This window comes from Syngnathus floridae, chromosome 4 (assembly GCF_059516105.1).
Source record: "Syngnathus floridae isolate MCC-2025c chromosome 4, RoL_Sflo_1.0, whole genome shotgun sequence".
NCBI classification, from domain to species: Eukaryota; Metazoa; Chordata; class Actinopteri; order Syngnathiformes; family Syngnathidae; genus Syngnathus; species Syngnathus floridae.
This window is the reverse complement of record NC_142416.1, coordinates 8,011,525-8,028,423: the sequence shown is the minus strand read 5'-3', so window position 1 is coordinate 8,028,423 and position 16,899 is coordinate 8,011,525. Positions and strand designations below refer to the sequence as shown.

Genomic DNA, 16,899 nt, shown 5'->3' with positions numbered 1-16,899 from the left:
TCTCTTGCAAAGCCCCTTCCAATGTGCAAGCCAACCAAAGGAATGAAGTAAAGGAATTGTTTTCATTTTTTTTTTATTACTGTACTGTTTCATTTTATTACTGTTCCGACTTACACCAAAATTCGATTCACATCACTGCCTCAGAACGGATCGACATCGTAAGCCGGAGATAAAGATAAATATTTTTTCAGATGGAACTTTACGCAAAGGTATGACAACCACTAATCTTGCGAATGGAGCAATTCAGAATCGGCCCCAAGGAAAAAATTGTTATTCGTGTTAAGTATAAAAAATGTTAAGTATAAAAAAAGTGGACTATTGCATCTAACAGATGGGTCAGGGTTCACAGTCCAACGTCACACATCTGCACACAAAAAAGATAAAACACAATGTGATTTTCTTCAAATCATCATTAGCCCAAACAATGTAAGAGTCAGATGGCTGTATGAAAAGAGATTTGATATAGAAAATTTGATATACAGTATGTAAGCGCACACTTACATCAATACAGACATAACGGTGCATACGTTCCATGAATGTTCCAAGACTGGTCTTGCAAATATATCGTCCCAACTCTAAAAGGTTCACCCTGGCAATCGCCCTGGAATATACAGTCTGACGATGACCTTAGCTCTGTGCAGACGCCGCTGAACTTTTTGGTTAAAGAGACAGTAAAGCGAACCCAACATTTGTACTTCTTATACAGGGTCCAGCAAAATGATCTGTAAGTTTGATAAAATGCAAATAAAGAAACAAAGTTGTTTTTTCTTTATGTTCAAAAAGTACATAAAATCCCGGTTTTTTTTCGTTTCATTTTGGAATAATGTTACTTTGGTCTTACCGCTGCCACATTTTCTGGAGTTCTCACGGTGCGAGGTCGGCCGGTTGATTTTCGTTTTAATGCTGATCCACTGGCTCTGAAGTTAGTAACCCATAACAAGATCGTGTTTTGAGCAGGTACAGGATCATGTGTACCAAGTCTGAAGCGTTAACGGAATGCTCGTTGTGTTGCAGTTAGATGTGTTCTTGATAAACGTTTTCACAATAAAAGCGCGATGCTCACCGGCCCAATTCATGTTAGCAACTGAAACGTAACAAAACATTATTCAAAAACAAAAATGAAATGAAACGAAACAACAGCATTATATGTACTTTTCAAAAGTAAAAGTTTTTGTTCATTTGTTTTTTATTAATCCCACAAATGTGTCAGATAATTTTGCGGGCCTGGTCTGTATTAAAAAATTATGTCATTACTACAATCCCCACCTGGAAAAAAGAAGTTATTTGGCAGTATTTTGGGACAGAGTGGCAGTGGATTTACTCATACACACTTATTTGGGTAGAGTCCGCTTATTTGACACATCATCTGGATTACATCAGAAAAGGTAGGCAAAGGCATGTTACTCTCGTTTTCTTGCTTGCCTTAGGCAACGGCCTGCTGTTTTGGAATACAGTTTTTTTTAACGTTTTAAGGATGCCTATTAGATGCATGTAGCAACAGGCCCAAAGGGATATAAAATACATGAACTGGGGTCACTAGTGAAAATGGACCATCTTCACTTCTGTGTCCTTGAATAACGGAACAATACACCTGAACCTCGATTTTGCATGCTTTGATTCTACATGGCTTTGTCGCTTAGTGGTCATGGACCTTGATTTTTTTTTTTGTCGTAAAACCATTTTCAAGTAGTATCTTAAATGGACTATAGCATAAACCTTAGCACTAGTGATTTGATGAATGTCAGTTTGTTTGATAAGAAGTTATCTGTTTGATCTTCTTAATAATAATAATAACTGCTTTATTACAGTGTTACGGATAGCTAGGATTTGTTTTGTTAAGGGGGGAAGTTAGCGGAAGCACCTCATCCACATAGTCACAAGTCAAGGAGCGTGACGAGACGTAGTAGAATACGTAGCTGCTTTATTCTCTCTTCCATTCAATTCGTATAGCATCAAAATGACTTAATCAGTCCGCCTGACATTGTCATCTGCGTATTGCTTGTCTTTTAATATAAATGTCAATGACTTCGATGTAGGGGGGAGTCTTCACGGTGACGAATGGCGAATGAACCCCTTAACTGCCCAACAACATGCCTGGCGTAAATTAACGTGACAAAGGATCCCTTCGACTGCCTTAAAAACCTGCCTTTCTAAAGAAAACAAGACTTTCAATTAGTGCCACTACTTTCTATATAACACACTTTCGGGGTTAACACGATTCCCAAATTGTGCAACCCCAAAGTCTGCGTAAAATCGAGATTTAGGTGTACTCGACTTGATCAATTTCCAGAAACCTCTATAACAAACATTTTTTAAATACCTGTCTCAGCAGCAAAACACACAGCAACTGAAAATAAAATAGTAATCACAAGAGTTAAAATAAATGCACATCAACTTTCACTGACATACTTGTTATTCCTTCATAGTTAGGCTCATAGGTTTTCATAGGTCCCTCATATCTTTCATGACACCAGTCTTGGAACATTTTGGAGACACCCCCTATAAAAACGCTGCAGTAAATTAGTTGCTTACCTGTGTGTCAGGATAGGGATTTGGCGGCGCATGAGACTTGTTCTTCGACATCTGGTTGAATGTTTCCAGCTTAAAAATACAGGAGAATATGAAGATACATCCATGAGTTTGTAACAAATAGGTTAAAACCCACAAATCTACCACAGAAAAAAAAAAATACTTTTAAGTTATTTTACAACTTGCACCTCAAGGCATACACAGACTCAGTCTTGTTTGAGGCTTTTCCATTTTTTCTCCTTTGTTTCTTCTGCTTCTTGCAGTTGTGCTTTACAAATTGGTTTGACAAATATAACAGCAGATGCAACAAGACTAATGCTATTAAAGCTTTGCATCAAACTCACTGGATTTGACTTATAAATGCAAAATTTAAGAGTTACAAAAACTGAACAGATAAAGCTTAAATAAAATAGCCTACATATGTTGCTCCATTGCATTTGTGTATTGTTTGTTGCGGGTGAAGGTGAACAATGTGCCTTCAGACAATCCGCTGTCTTAAAATATTTCACTATTATCTCCTTATGCAGTGATTTTTCAGTCAATTTGCATTTCAATATGCTCAGTTTTAACAAACTGTTTGAGAAATCCTTACCATTTTTCTTAGGTTTGCCTTAATTTCCTCATCTGTTTGTGTTTGTTGTTTTCTTGAGTGTTTTTCATGATCTTGGGTAGGCTTTGCCTGCTTTCCTGAGGCTTTTGTCTCTTTAACTTCAAAGGGAATTTCACTTTGAGCCCTCGACGTCTGCACATTTCGACTTTGTTCCTCCATCCATTTTAGCCTTTTGGCTTTCCCTTGCTCAAACTGCTTCTTCCGTGGCAACCGACGACGACGTGGCTGCTTCATTTTGACAACATGCAGATTCCTTGGAGCAGTGACTGAGCCAAATTGACCTTCACTTGTAGACAGGTCGGGATTTACAAAAGAAACATCTCGAAAGGAGTGGCGGTTATGTTGCACTGAGGGGATAGCGCAGTGGGAGCCGTGGGTGTCCGTTGAGTAAGGATAACTACCGGAATAGTGTGGAGGGAAACTGGCTCCCGTAGTACTGGTCCAATATTGATTGGTGTCACCACTGCATGCGGAATAGTAATGAGTGAAATTAGGTAAATCGTAATCTGGGCAATGGAATGAAGAATCGGGATCACAATGGGAGTGAACATAAGGGCTCTCATACGAGATGTTGGGATCATTGTTTATGCCAACAGTTTTCTGTTCTTGCACATCATCTTGGCTTTTATAGAAATGAAATGAATTTTCTGTCCTCTTTCTTGAGTCACCGCATGCTAACAATGAATCTTTCTCGTGACGATCCCGAGACACCCTGTTGTGGGAGAGCTGCCTGTGAGAGGGACTGCGACGGCAGCTTCTGGAAGGCGACAATGAGGAGGAGGATGATGATTTCCTGTCAGATTTGCAGGATCCACTCATTACTGGACTCACTGGCTGCTCTGTTGTGCTGGGAGTCACAGACTTACTTTCATTCCTTTTCCCATACAGCCTCTCTTGAGTCCGATGTGTTAGTTTACTCAAGTCTTCCATTTCTAGGCTCAAGCCCAAAGTGTTTAGAATGTTCTGGAGCTGTTCATGCTGCTCATCTACCACCACCATTTCTTTTTCTTCTTTCTCAGATTGCTCCACTGTCGGGGGAGACTTGGAGACACTATTGGAGCCTGAAGAGTGTTTGTCTTTGCCCTTGTTGTTGTCATTTGACACTGAGAGTCTCTCCTTGCGGTAATGTTTGCTAGTGGGAAGCTCTGCCCCGTCCCCACCATTGTGAAGTAATTGGACTCCACTGTTGCATTGAAGGCTTGTGTTGCTAGTAGGGAGCGCTGCCCTCTCACCACCATTCTCAAGTAACTGGGCTCCACTGTTGCGCTGAAGGCTCTCGCTGCTAGTAGGCCGATGCAAATCATCCTTCACACTGGAGTGCTGGCTGTTAAAGGGCTGGTCTCCTAACTGAAGATGTTCGCTGTCATCATTGACGATCCTACTGAGCAGGTCCATGTCAACTCCCTTGTTGAGCAAGCTAAGAAAGCGCTCAAAGCCTTTGTTGGCGACATTATCTTTCTGGATTTGTGAAGTAATACTTTGACTGCGGGGAGGTGGGGTAACAGGTGGCGTAGCTGTTTCATGAGCGGAAGCCTGGAAAAAGTCAAAACGTAATCTTAATTTTGTCACAAATTAAGTAAATATATATTACACGGAGAATATTCTGGATGAAACAGTCTTCATAGATTGTCGCATGTTCTAAATTCAGCAACATACTGCAAGCTATTAAGGCCACTTCATCCAGAATATGCTTAACAATTTACAACAATATTGCTCTACTTTGTAAATTTGCAACAGGGTTTTAGAATACCTGATCTACTTTGTTCTAGGCATGGGTTGTAATTTATCAATTGTGATAGACTGAATATAGTCAATTAACATTGAATTATTCCATTAAACATTTTTCTTTATTATTTTAGGGGGGGACGTTAGGAGAAATCTGAAACCGCTGAATGTTGTGAACTCATTTTCATTTCCACATTACTGTAAAAAATGAGCAGGCATTTAAATATGAACATTTCATCTGTGGTAATATTGTTATTAACATTTAACACCTCTGAGCCAATCTTCACTTCATAAATGGACCGCATTTTTCTATGTATGAAAAGTACAATGTAAAAAATCATTTCATTGACTGATACCAACAAACTGTTTTTAAAATGTACAGTGGATACGCTCGTGTGACCCAACAGTGGTAGAAATGACCAATCTACTAACTGGATTTTTTGTTGTAGATCCACTGTGGTCACAGAATCTACGCCTCATCAAAGCTTCGACTCTGCGCTTCAGGGGATGGTCTTCCTGCCGCTCTCTACTATGGCTTGGAGAGTCATCACGCTCAGGCGACACATACATCTTGCACTGTGATTCAAATATAATACATATAATACATTCCCAACAACAAAATGTAAGAACAGAACTGCTCACTGGTCATACCATACTTTGATTCTCACCTTTGCTGGAGAGCTGAGACAATGTCGCTGTTGCAAAATTGTAGACACCCTGTCTTTGAGAGTTTTAGCTTTAGAGTCTAGTGGTTTCTTTTTGATCATTTCAAATGTCTTTATAAGAATTGCGGCTTTCTTGTGTAATATTCGCTCCTCAATATCTCGAAGCAGATTAAGTTTTCTGGTCAGCTCCGGACCGTCATCTTCCAGAGGCTCCCCATCACTGCAATAGCAATGAGGTACGTTCACTTCCATATCATGAATGTCTCTTTGTTGAACTAAGTTCAGGTTCCTCTGTTGCCCGATAGAAGCATTTTCCCACTCTACCGGATCCATTCTTCAACCAAGGCCTCCTTCATGTATGGCGTGTGTGGCCTGAGAAGTGGACAGAGTTGAAGGAGAATAAGCAACGAGCGTTAGCATGTTGAATGTTTGCCTGGTGCCATTATAAAGGTAAACTTACTTTTAAAATTATTTGGAACACCTATGCCTCCGTTGGCCAAGCAAGCTCTGACCTTTTCCAGAATATATATTACAGTCTACTTTTTGATGTATAAAGGTTCGAAATAGTTGCCTATCATATCATTAGACCAACGATATATTACTGCAGTAAATACTAAACCAAGTGCACGTATTTAAGCGACAGAATCATGGTGCCTAAAGCGCCTATTAGACGCTTACAACGAATGCCTAATGGTAGCAATTTGGGATTTGATGTCTTGCCCAAGGACACTTCGACGGCTGAAAATGGAAAAAGGGAGTCGAACCCACGAAGTTTGGGTCACTGGACTTAAGCGGCTAACCTTAGGATCCCACCGTGCATTTCTTTCCGTATTAATCGATCAAACAGCGAAACGTTCGAATACTTAGCTTAGTAGCTCTCAAGTATCACTGAGCGTTTACGTAGCTTGAATAGCATTTTACCACTTGGCATTCTGTAAGAAAATGTTTTCATCTTTGTAGTGTTAAAATGAAGTACCTTAACTTAAATAGCTTGCAGGTTGTTGAAACATCCGACAACCATATTAGACGACCAAGCAGACAATAATAACTGTTTTCCTTCGGTATTTCCGGCCCATTTGAAGTGCGGGGCGCCCCCTGACGTGTGGGAGTACGGATGCCAGCATCAGTGCGTTCCATAACGTTCTTTAACCCCATTTTCTACAAATGTACTTTACCAGTCACCTTGAGGACGTTCATATGAATATGGCATGATCCTACTCACACCCACATGTGCAAATGGATCCACTCCATTGCATGCAGAGATACAGTTAGCATATTGCAAAATATGTCTATGGTCACTATGCTTCAACGTTAAAGGACAAAAAAAAATGTCTGACAGGTTTGCAGCAGCACAAATTAAGCTCCTGTGTTTTTGGTTTTTTTCAGTAGCCACTACTGCAGGTCCATAAAGCATTTGAACTTGAGACAGGAAAAAAATGTGTGAAATGTACATGCAGTAGCTACGTAGTTTGGTCAGATTTTGCTAACTTGCAAGAAAAACAACTCCATGACCACTTCAAACCCTTTACTTAGAGAAAATAACAGGCGTATTACAATATATACAGTTATATTTACAAGCATTTACCGTACACTCACATAAAGAAAATGTGTCAAAAAAAGAAACTAAGTGGAAATTTAGTTTAAATCCAAATTCATGTCACAGTGTTAGGCAAGAATTGTGTTATTGTCCGTGTATTTTGATATTTTCTTGTCTTACGTTTTTGCTTGGTGATGGACAGTTTGCAACCACATTTTCATTTGTTGAATTAAAAAGCAAATGGGCAGCATGAAGCCTCAGTGCTTAGCAATGAACAACAAATAAACATGCAACAGAGACTCCTGGACAAAATGGTTGATATTGTTAATGAAAGAAAAACCCACGATGATCACTGAAATAACTTGAAAACGACAAAAGCCATCTCAAATAATATACTGATAATAGCCCGATGGAAATCAGACAGTGCTTTTGAATTGTGGTTCAAAAGAACTGTGCAAAATAATAATAAAAATGAATGGGGTTTATGTATGTCCTCTTATTAGCATTTGAGAAAGCTGAATTTGAAACCACTATCCAGTCAAAATAGGTAAAAATGCAGTTTGGTGACATGAATTTGCAACCACTATCCAGTCAAAATAGGTGAAAATGCAGTTTGGTGACATGAATTTGCAACCACTATCCAGTCAAAATAGGTGAAAATGCAGTTTGGGGACATCTGCACACACCCAATGCTCTTGTCAATGAAAAGTGGACTGCATGACAACCACCTCTGGTTCGCGTTTGAGATCCACACCAAATTATTTGTGTATAGTATACATTTGAATTTGTATATACATGCTTACACGAAATTATTTGTGTATACTATACATTTAAATTTGTATATACATGCTTACACGAAATTATTCGTGTATAGTATACATTTAAATTTGTATATACATGCATACATACATATGTACAGTACACGTACATACATATACATACATACACACACACACACAGACACACACACACGAAATTATTTGTGGATAGTATACATTTAAATTTGTATATACATGCATACATACACATATGTACAGTACACGTACATACATATATATGTATATACACACACACACACACACACAAATACGTATATACAAATACACACGCACGCGCACACACACAGTATGTATTAGTACATACGATCGTACATATTGTTATAATTTTGATCAGCAATTATTAGTAAGCCTTAATTAATAATTTATTACTACGGCTTACTCAAAGCACAGTCATTTTGTCTACAAAGTAAGCCAGCCAATCAAGAGTAGAGACTCACAAGGAGTATTGAATTTCCTCCTGTTTCTTTTAGCGTCTGGAGTTTAGGAAAAGTACACAAGTTAGAACTGGTTTAATTTCTTATCCTCACGACACTCACACCCACTGATGGGTGACATCAGAAAACAGCATCCTAAAATACAGCACTCACATTTAATAATCTCTATTAATCACACCCTCAATCAGCGGCCCTCCCAAGTTACTTCCTCAACGCAACTGTCCCATTTGGGCACGCAGCCTATTTCCTGATAGTTGTGTCCCACGCATCCTGCCTTGGGTTCCAGATCAGCTCCCATGACTGCCAAAGTTGACCTTGAATGAGTCCAGACATCCTGTAAACACTGCCTACTAGACCCATCCTTTGTACACCTGATGATGGCTAGGTTGTCTAATTTAATAGGCAATTTTGGCAAGAGTATGTGTGGAGCATTTAACAATTTACAAAGGAGTGTGTCCAGACGTGCAGATGTAAAACCAAAATGTGTGTGCACAAATGCGCTCCATAATGTGTGCATGTGTGAGTGACCTTTGTGTGCGTGTATGTGCGTGCGTCAAGGTACACAAAGTATGAGAAGTTTACATGATTGTCATTAATACGTGATATGGTTATTGTTTGACTAAGGGGTAGTTAACATATACGTACACTGTAAAACCTCTACTTACAAACGCCTATATACTTACCGATATTTTGAGTCTCAAGATTTTTTTCGCCTCCACTTACGAACCAAATACAACATCCAAACCCGTGAGCGACTTTGTCAGAGCGTGTCAAGTGATGTGACGTGTGTGTGTGTGTGTGTGTGTGTGTGTGTGTGTGTGTGTGTGTGTGTGTGTGTGTGTGTGTGTGTGTGTGTGTGTGTGTGTGTGTGTGTGTGTGTGTGTGTGCGTGTCGCTAGCATTCGCTCGGCCACTACCTGTGTTCATCTTGCCATGCATTAGCATATTGTCAAGTTCATCCGTAGTTCGTCCAGAGTGTTTGGGGTCAATCATGTCTCCTAAGAAAGCTAGTGCAAAAAGCGGCAAGAGGGTGTGGAAATTAAGCACGGTAGATGATTCTGCCACTCTTAAGCGCCTACTCCTACAGCAAGTTGACACAACTTTCAAGGCGAAGCACTTAAACCTTAAGTTTACATTTTACATTCATTCTTCTGGGAAGATTTTCTCTTACTTACGAACTTTTCTAGCTACAAATACAATCAAAGAACAAATTCAGTTTGTAAGTAGATGTTTTACTGTACAGATAATGTAATATACGATACAAAAATAGGCCGATTTAATCGGCGGAACAATTAATATTGGTCAGCCACAATTCCTGCTGACAGCTGCAGTGTCTTACAGCAGTGGTCCCCAACCTTTTTAGCGCCACGGACCGGTTACGCGTCAGAAATATTTTTGCGGACTGGCCTTTATATAAATAAATAATACATTTATATAAATAATATATGTGTAATAAATATATAAATACGATGAAATAAAATGGTATGACTGGCATAAAAACAAGTATAAACGACATAAAAATAAAACTCACCATTACGTTTAATTAGTGGGAGCACTGAGCTCGTTTCTTATTTACGAGCCGGCCCCATCTAGGCGTTATCGTAAACAATGACACCTGAAGTGGTTAAGGTTTGTCTGTTAATGCAGGATGCTTGGTCCTCATGTGCCGAAGCAGTTTTGAAGACTTCATTGCCTTGTTAGCTAGCCTGTCGCCACATATGCCGAGTGCGCTTGGCGCCTCAGGTAGGCGTTCTAGGCGTTATCGTAAACAATGACACCTGAAGTGGTTAAGGTTTGTCTGTTAATGCAGGATGCTTGGTCTTCATGTGCCGAAGCAGTTTTGAAGGCTTCATTGCCTTGTTAACTAACCTGTCGCCACATATGCCGAGTGCGCTTGGCGCCTCAGTCACCTGTGGCAATAAATCCATATTTCAAGTACGACTCAAGAAATGTTCTTTTAAATGCCGCTTTCATTTTCTTAGAAGTGGTTATCCTCTTTGTCTTCAGTCTCCTCATTGGGCTATTTTCCCTTTCCGAAGAAGCTTTCCAAACTTCTCTGTTTCTTGCTCATTTTTGCTTGCCTCACGGGCTCGACTGGGGTGACATGTCACGTGACCGAAACGAGTGTCTTGTGTCAAGGGACACAGCGACTTTTTTAAAATTTATTTTTTTTATATTTCATATATAAATTCTTACTCATTTTTGCGGGCTTTACTTGGAAAACATATCACGTGACCAGGACAAGCGTCTTGACCAGAATGAATTGATTGTTGATAAATAAAAAATACGGGTTCTTTTTTCCTGTGTGCCTTGGCGGCCCGGTACCAAGTGACCCACGGACCGGTACTGGTCCATGGACCGGGGGTTGGGGACCCTTGTCTTACAGGAATAGTTTGATTGGCTCAAAAGGTTGTGCAACAAAATATCTATCTATATGGTATCTATAGCTATCTCTATACCTCCCTCTCTCTATTGCTCTCTCTCGATATCGTAGTATATACATACATATATCGTTGACACAGTTCAAAAGCAATGACTGAGTTTCATTGGGTGTTTTTCAATTTCTTTATTCTGTCTTTTGTTAGTTACAAGTTTTCAGTCACCATTTTGAGCTTTTTCTTTCATTAACAGAAGCCTAAGCACAATTCTGTGTACACACGAATGAACAGATCCAAATTTAGCATGATTTACCTGTGCGGTTTTGTATCAATGAGCAGCAAACAGCGAGGCCTTGATAATGTTCTAGACTTGAGTGTAGTATCAACTATATTGGGCGATGGAATTTGTACATTTGATGGGTTGATAAATGGTGGCGGCATGTTATTGACAGGTGGTGGAAGAAGGTGTCTTGTTTGCGCAAGGACAGATGGAAGCATATTTAAGGACGATGGACAAGGGTAAGGGTAAGGGTAAGGCATGAAGGGAGGGCGACTTGGCAAAGGGAGCATGGAAGGCTGATGAGGGAAACACGCGGGAGGGGGAGGAAAAACAAGCTTGGGCCCAAAATTGGAAATGTTGGGGACCTGAGGTGGGTAAACCATTGGGGGGCTATTCACAGGACCATAGGCTGGCATTGTGAGCATTGTGGGTCTTAATGTCGTGGGAGTATTTGGAAAAGCAGTTGCTTGGGTTTCACATTTCTGATGATCCAGTAAAGATCTACTGTTGTTAGGGACCCTGACTTGTTCCACTTTGAAATCGCTCTGAGCATCGTACGAGTCTCTGCAAACAGAGGAGTCATTACATGAAGGTTTCGATCTGCTTGCTGATGAAGATGATGAAGATGACCTGCTGCGGCGCCTTGAAGAGTGGGCCGATCTTGTGATCCTTTCCCTCCTTTCTGTGCTCTGGTAGCTGCAATCACTTCCTCTCTTCCCATATAATCGCTCATTAATCCGGTGCGACATTTGCCCGAGCTCTTCGGGTCCCAAGTCCACCCCAATGGCCTGCAGCACTTCCTGAATTTGCTGGTGCTTGTGCTCATCTTCAGGTGCCAGTCTTTTCTTCTCCACCACAGGAGAAATCCTGGACCCCATGCAGCCTTGTCTTTCATCGCTCCTCTGCACTGATGTGGCATCATAAGGGGAGCGCCTTATTGGGCTAATAGATTCAAGACGATGCTGTGGAAAATGGAGCTGATGGTGTTCCTCTCCAAAATTCTCTTCGTTGCATTTGTTGACATTTTGTTGCCCGACTTGCGCTCCTGGAATGTAGGAATGATCCACCACATTGTGGGAAAGTGCTGCAGGTGGTGGTTTCCCACAGTCATCTGCAGGGGTCTGAATCACTATCTGGTTGAGCATGTCCACATCCACACCTTTATTGAGTACATCAAGGAACCGTTGGAAACCATTGGAAATTTTCTTCTCAGGTACATCTTGACTGGGTTTGGTCACATGCTCAAAAGACTGATGGGAGATGGACAAAGGCAACCAGTTCATGCTAATGTCACCTGCACTTGCTTAGACAGACAGAAGACACTCAACCATACCCATCATTTGGTACATCCCCACAATCTATGTAGCATTGGGGCCTATCAGTGCAGAACAACTATGATAATTACCAAAGTGGAATAACTGTGTGTATTCCACAAATGGCTTTTAATGTTCATAATGCCCAAATGCTGAAGTTATAAACAATCAATCTTAATGTGATGCAATACTATTGTACAGTTCAATCAATCAATCAATCAATCAATCAATCAATCAATAATTTATAGAAATAAAATGATCAATAGTGAGAAAAAGTTAAATGTTAATTTTTTTGGGATAATTTTTTCAAATCATTTAAAATTTTTCAAAATGTATCTTTTATGCTATCAAATGGATTCAAATTCAATTACTACAAATACAATCTACTTTTGGGTTTTTTAGTTGTCAGCTATTTCAATGCTTTTTACTGATCCTTTAAGTTTTTGTCATGGTATTGTTTTGTTACCGGTACAGTGGTATTTCATGCAGGTATCATATCGAAGTCTAAATTTTGGTACTGTGTTAACACTAGTTTTAATTGTACATGAGGTTAGCTGTTATCTTGTTTATATTTGAAAATGTATATTTAAAGAAAGTGTACCTTTTGTTTTTTAAAAAGACAAGTTATCAATTTTTGTGTTGATACATGCACCCCTATGCTTTACAGTGGGAGGTTCTGAAGATGATTATAACAATTAAGGATTACATTTTTGATCAAATCAGGCAAAAAATGACAACATGCGAGTTTTACAACTCTAAGAGACGCAACTACTAAATCATCCAACTTCATATTTCACTAAGAATCTCACAGACACGACCAACCTTAAACAACTTGTAGATCTGCCCATAAACGAAAGCAATGCAGTAATGCAAAGTCACTAGAATGAATAACAGATAATGATATATTTATCATATTAAGTGTTAAATACACGGGAAGATTGAAAAACTCAAGTAAACACCAGTTAACAAAACTGCATGTTTTTGTTTGTGATAAGCAAAAATGCATGTACTTTCGCCTATACATATAATGTATTTGTAGATATACACATAATGCACAGTGAAATGTTTTAATATAAAAAAATCTGTAAACCACTCATTTTTTAGGCTGAATTTGGATGTTTTTAGATGAGTCTGAAATGACATTCTTATGTACTTTATTATTATCTTTGTTAAGGCAAACTTTGATACAGCATTGTTTTGAATTTCACGTTGAAATTAGGCAATAACTGCTGCACTGCATTGAATGCCATGTGTGTAGCTTAAATACCAACAATATTTTTCACAGTTTTTTGTTGTTGAATTGTCATCATAACTTGCTTTATGTGAGATGAACTTACCTGTCTTTTAGATTCATCCAAATCCCTTGCTTGATTTTGACGATGATCTATTGGACCTGTAGGAGAGCTATTCTTCCTTTCTCTGGATCGGCTATGTCTCTATTCATCAACACAAGTCAGATTACATTATTACATGACAAATCTCCAATTTCTCACTCTGGATACAAGTGTTTTACCTTTTTTGAGTATTCTCTGGAAAGTTTCCTTTCAAGTGAGTAACTGTGGTTTCTTTCGTGATCGTCCCTTTCTTTGTTATATGTAGAAGGTTGCCTGTGACTGGAGTTATAGGCTTGGTGGTACCTTGAAGTCGACACTTCACGTCTGTGTTGGCTTTGGGAATCTTGCATACTCGGTCTGTATTTAAAATCGACTTCCTGAGGCAACTGATGTTTAAAGTCCTTTGAAAAACGATCTGGCGACTGCCTATATTTTTTGCCATCAGGCTCACACCTATAGCTGGAGTCATCACGACTGTCACCTGTGAACCATCGCCTTTTCTTTTCGGCAACCCTTCCGTCCGGGGAAGACAAGCGTCCCCTCGCTGGACTTCCCCTATCTCCATCTCTGACCAGGGAGTCTTTAGAGTACAGCTTTTGAGGGGGGTCTCTGTAGTCTGTACTTCTGTTGCTTCTTTCTGTTCTACCAGGTCCAGTTCGAAAATGACTGTGATAGGAATTCCACTGTACATCCCGACAGTATTCATGCCTATCTTCCTGTCTATCATTGTAATCATCCCTCCATTTTCTGTCTCTGTCACAATGGAGCTGCCTTTGGCCATACTTAGGTTGTTTTGAGTGCATCCTCACACGACAACTCCAGGATGTAATGCAGTGGCAAAAACTACAGGGAGAGAAAAGTGAGCCAGCATTAAAAGTGTATCTGCCTCAAAGGCTTTGAGATAAGTAAGATCATTTTCAAATTCTTAAGCACATATTTAATTACATTTCCTTTTATGCTTCTGCCAAACGTAATGTAATGTCAATTCGCACACACCATTTTTTAACAAGACACAGATTGAGGTCTGTTGTGATGTGTGATGTTACTTGACGCCATGGGGCTCATAAATGTCATCGCTTTCAACATGTATTTCATAAATTTGTGCAACTATAAAAGCCTATTAATTTATATACTGTGTATTTTGACAACTTGTGGAGTGTTTGTTCATTCTCAAATCTTAATTTTTTTTCGTATGCATTTTTTGAGTGCCAAATTACACCACATCCACAAATTCCATTTTGCCTCTTTACCATTATTTTGTAAACTCTGGCCTTTTGCTTTCTATAATTCCTTTGAGTCCATCAATTCATCATTATTAAATATAGTGTTTCTGTGTTCAGCAATCTTTCTAAAGACGCCAGCCTTTAAGAAGGTTCTGAAGGTTTTATAGTCGGATTCAACAACAAAACGTGACAAGAAAAAAAATGCATTATCATCGGGTTGAAACAATCACAACTTTAATATTTAGCGCAGTAAAAATATAGTTGCAGCGCTACAATTGCCTTTGAAAGATGTGTCTGATAATCACTGCTCATCTCATGCACATGAATGGGCTGTGAAGCTTTTGAGTTGCATTCGTCGATTCAAATCTCATGACAATATTACCAATTACAGACAAATTTATCCCGCTACAGTTGTTAGGTTCCAGCAAATCGGTTTGGAGACCAATGTAAGCTAGCAATACTCAGCACTTAGCATTTCATAAATGAACTTGGATTTCCCAATAGTCACCTTTCCTCCCAAAGACACTTGGATGCTGATTGGAGACTGACCCCCCTTGGTCACAAATAAATGATTTGCACTAAAATTGCAAGGTTATGCTAGTGGCATTGGTGTACGCCAACGCGCCGATCATCCGCTTCAACAGTCGCCATCGGAACTCTGGAGCTTGAGACTGTGGATTCAGCCTCTATCGCCACCTACAGGATGGAGTATTGCCGTTCGTTGTTCGCGGCCCTGTACTCGCACCTTTCCCCCTGTGCCCCTTGGGGGTGCGAATGGGAAGGTTGTCCAAATCCTCTAAAGCAGTGTTTCCCAACCACTGTGCCGCGGCACACTGGTGTGCCGTGAGAGACGTTCAGCTGTGCCGTGGGATTGTCCAATATTAATAACGGAGCGCATTGTAAACAGGATCGCCAAACCACTGGTCAGTTCGCGCAAGGCCTGGTCAGCCACTTGCTAATCGTGCATGTGTGGAGAATCGGAGAATCTTGAGATTTCATATTGTGTCGATCTGATTGTATTGCATCGGCACATATTCAGTTTATGTGTGTGTTGCTGTGTGCTTTTGCTAACAGTGACAGACACTATGACGGTTGTGGTGCGTTTGTGGTCCAATGGAAATCAGAGCATGCAGTTCAACCGGAGAACCTGGATTGGTTATTTTTCACATACGTAAAATAAGCAGTCAAGTCGAGATTCCTCGACTGTGATAGCCACTCAGCTGCTGTCAGAACAGCAGAGCGTCTTTAAAAGTGACTTTGTTCTTATTGTTGCAATATTTATAGACCGAGTCTAAAACAGTAAACAAAATCACGTTGATTCTTTTATTTTAATCACAATCACTTTAAATAGTTTATTTCTTACACCGTCTAAAACCTTTTTAAAAAACTGTCACTTTTATTATAAAAAAGGAATACAATTTAAAGAATATTTAGTATTTATTTCTATGAAATTATTCGACTCTCCATACATATATAGGAATAGGACTGTACGTGTTTCGTTGTAATATAACTGATTTTAATATAGGATCTTAACAGATTTTTGTTGGCGGTGTGCCGCGAGATTTTTTCCAATGAAAAGGTGTGCCGTGATTGAAAAAATGTTGGGAAACACTGCTCTAAAGAGCTTGTTGAGTGGGGTCTGACTCACTTGCCCTTGTTCCACACTTCGGTCGATCCTGCATAGATGGCCCCCTCAATTCAAGCATATCACCAACAATATAATGCGGATTTATAGCGGCAAATTGGCGACATTCGTTGAAATTGATGTTCATGTGCTGAAAAATAAACTCTTTTCAAGTATAAATATCCTATTATTACACTGAATATATTTTAATACAATTTAATTGAATTCACCAACTTTTACTTACGTATGATTAAGTCACCTACATAAACTGTTTTAGTGTTTAGTGCCGTATATTAGCAACGTTCTGCGCATGCGCCGCACATTCAGCAGAGGCCCCAAATAGTGCAATAGAAGAGCCACAACTGACATCGACTTTTACTTTACGACTACTTCACTGCATTTTTTAAAT

General features: G+C 39.6%; 2 protein-coding genes and 1 long non-coding RNA gene across 5 annotated transcripts; 1 reads left to right on the top strand and 2 right to left on the bottom strand.

Annotated features, from left to right (window-relative positions):
* Window positions 1-56: 56 nt before the first annotated feature.
* On the bottom strand, window positions 57-6,649 carry LOC148398718 (uncharacterized). 3 transcript variants are annotated; one of them, XM_088372511.1, is made up of 7 exons: window positions 5,990-6,477; window positions 5,533-5,901; window positions 5,297-5,440; window positions 3,122-4,672; window positions 2,533-2,601; window positions 2,321-2,347; window positions 424-2,150 (listed from the first exon to the last, which is right to left on the bottom strand). In XM_088372511.1, exons 2-7 carry the CDS (start codon window positions 5,860-5,862, stop codon window positions 2,019-2,021), a joined length of 2,253 nt encoding a protein of 750 aa, XP_088228637.1. In that variant the 5' UTR covers window positions 5,863-5,901; window positions 5,990-6,477; the 3' UTR covers window positions 424-2,018. The 3 variants fall into 3 exon arrangements, with proteins under 3 accessions (XP_088228638.1, XP_088228637.1, XP_088228636.1); XM_088372510.1 differs by lacking the exon at window positions 5,990-6,477 and adding an exon at window positions 6,506-6,649 and having other exon boundaries at window positions 425-2,150; XM_088372512.1 differs by lacking the exons at window positions 424-2,150; window positions 2,321-2,347; window positions 5,990-6,477 and adding exons at window positions 57-364; window positions 6,506-6,649.
* On the top strand, window positions 5,839-14,863 carry LOC148398717 (uncharacterized). Its single transcript, XR_015857853.1, has 3 exons — window positions 5,839-5,979; window positions 13,658-13,998; window positions 14,089-14,863. It is a non-coding gene; the product is annotated as an uncharacterized LOC148398717 (long non-coding RNA).
* LOC148398716 (uncharacterized) lies at window positions 10,890-16,126 on the bottom strand. Its single transcript, XM_088372514.1, has 4 exons — window positions 15,375-16,126; window positions 13,823-14,486; window positions 13,647-13,745; window positions 10,890-12,246 (listed from the first exon to the last, which is right to left on the bottom strand). Exons 2-4 carry the CDS (start codon window positions 14,444-14,446, stop codon window positions 11,026-11,028), a joined length of 1,944 nt encoding a protein of 647 aa, XP_088228640.1. The 5' UTR covers window positions 14,447-14,486; window positions 15,375-16,126; the 3' UTR covers window positions 10,890-11,025.
* Between the last annotated feature and the right edge of the window lie 773 nt (window positions 16,127-16,899).

Bases quoted from the DNA above. Each gene is read 5' to 3' on its own strand.
- LOC148398718 (XM_088372510.1), bottom strand. From the start codon at position 5,862: ATGGATCCGGTAGAGTGGGAAAATGCTTCTATCGGGCAACAGAGGAAC. The intron at 5,441-5,532 runs GTGAGAATCAAA...TTTGAATCACAG, and splicing joins GTCTCAGCTCTCCAGCAAAG to TGCAAGATGTATGTGTCGCC. The intron at 2,151-2,320 runs GTATTTAAAAAA...TGTTTTCTTTAG, and splicing joins GTGTTTTGCTGCTGAGACAG to AAAGGCAGGTTTTTAAGGCA.
- LOC148398716 (XM_088372514.1), bottom strand. From the start codon at position 14,446: ATGCACTCAAAACAACCTAAGTATGGCCAAAGGCAGCTCCATTGTGAC. The intron at 13,746-13,822 runs GTAAAACACTTG...GTTGATGAATAG, and splicing joins CCAGAGAATACTCAAAAAAG to AGACATAGCCGATCCAGAGA. The intron at 12,247-13,646 runs GTAAGTTCATCT...ATCTCCCATCAG, and splicing joins TGGATGAATCTAAAAGACAG to TCTTTTGAGCATGTGACCAA.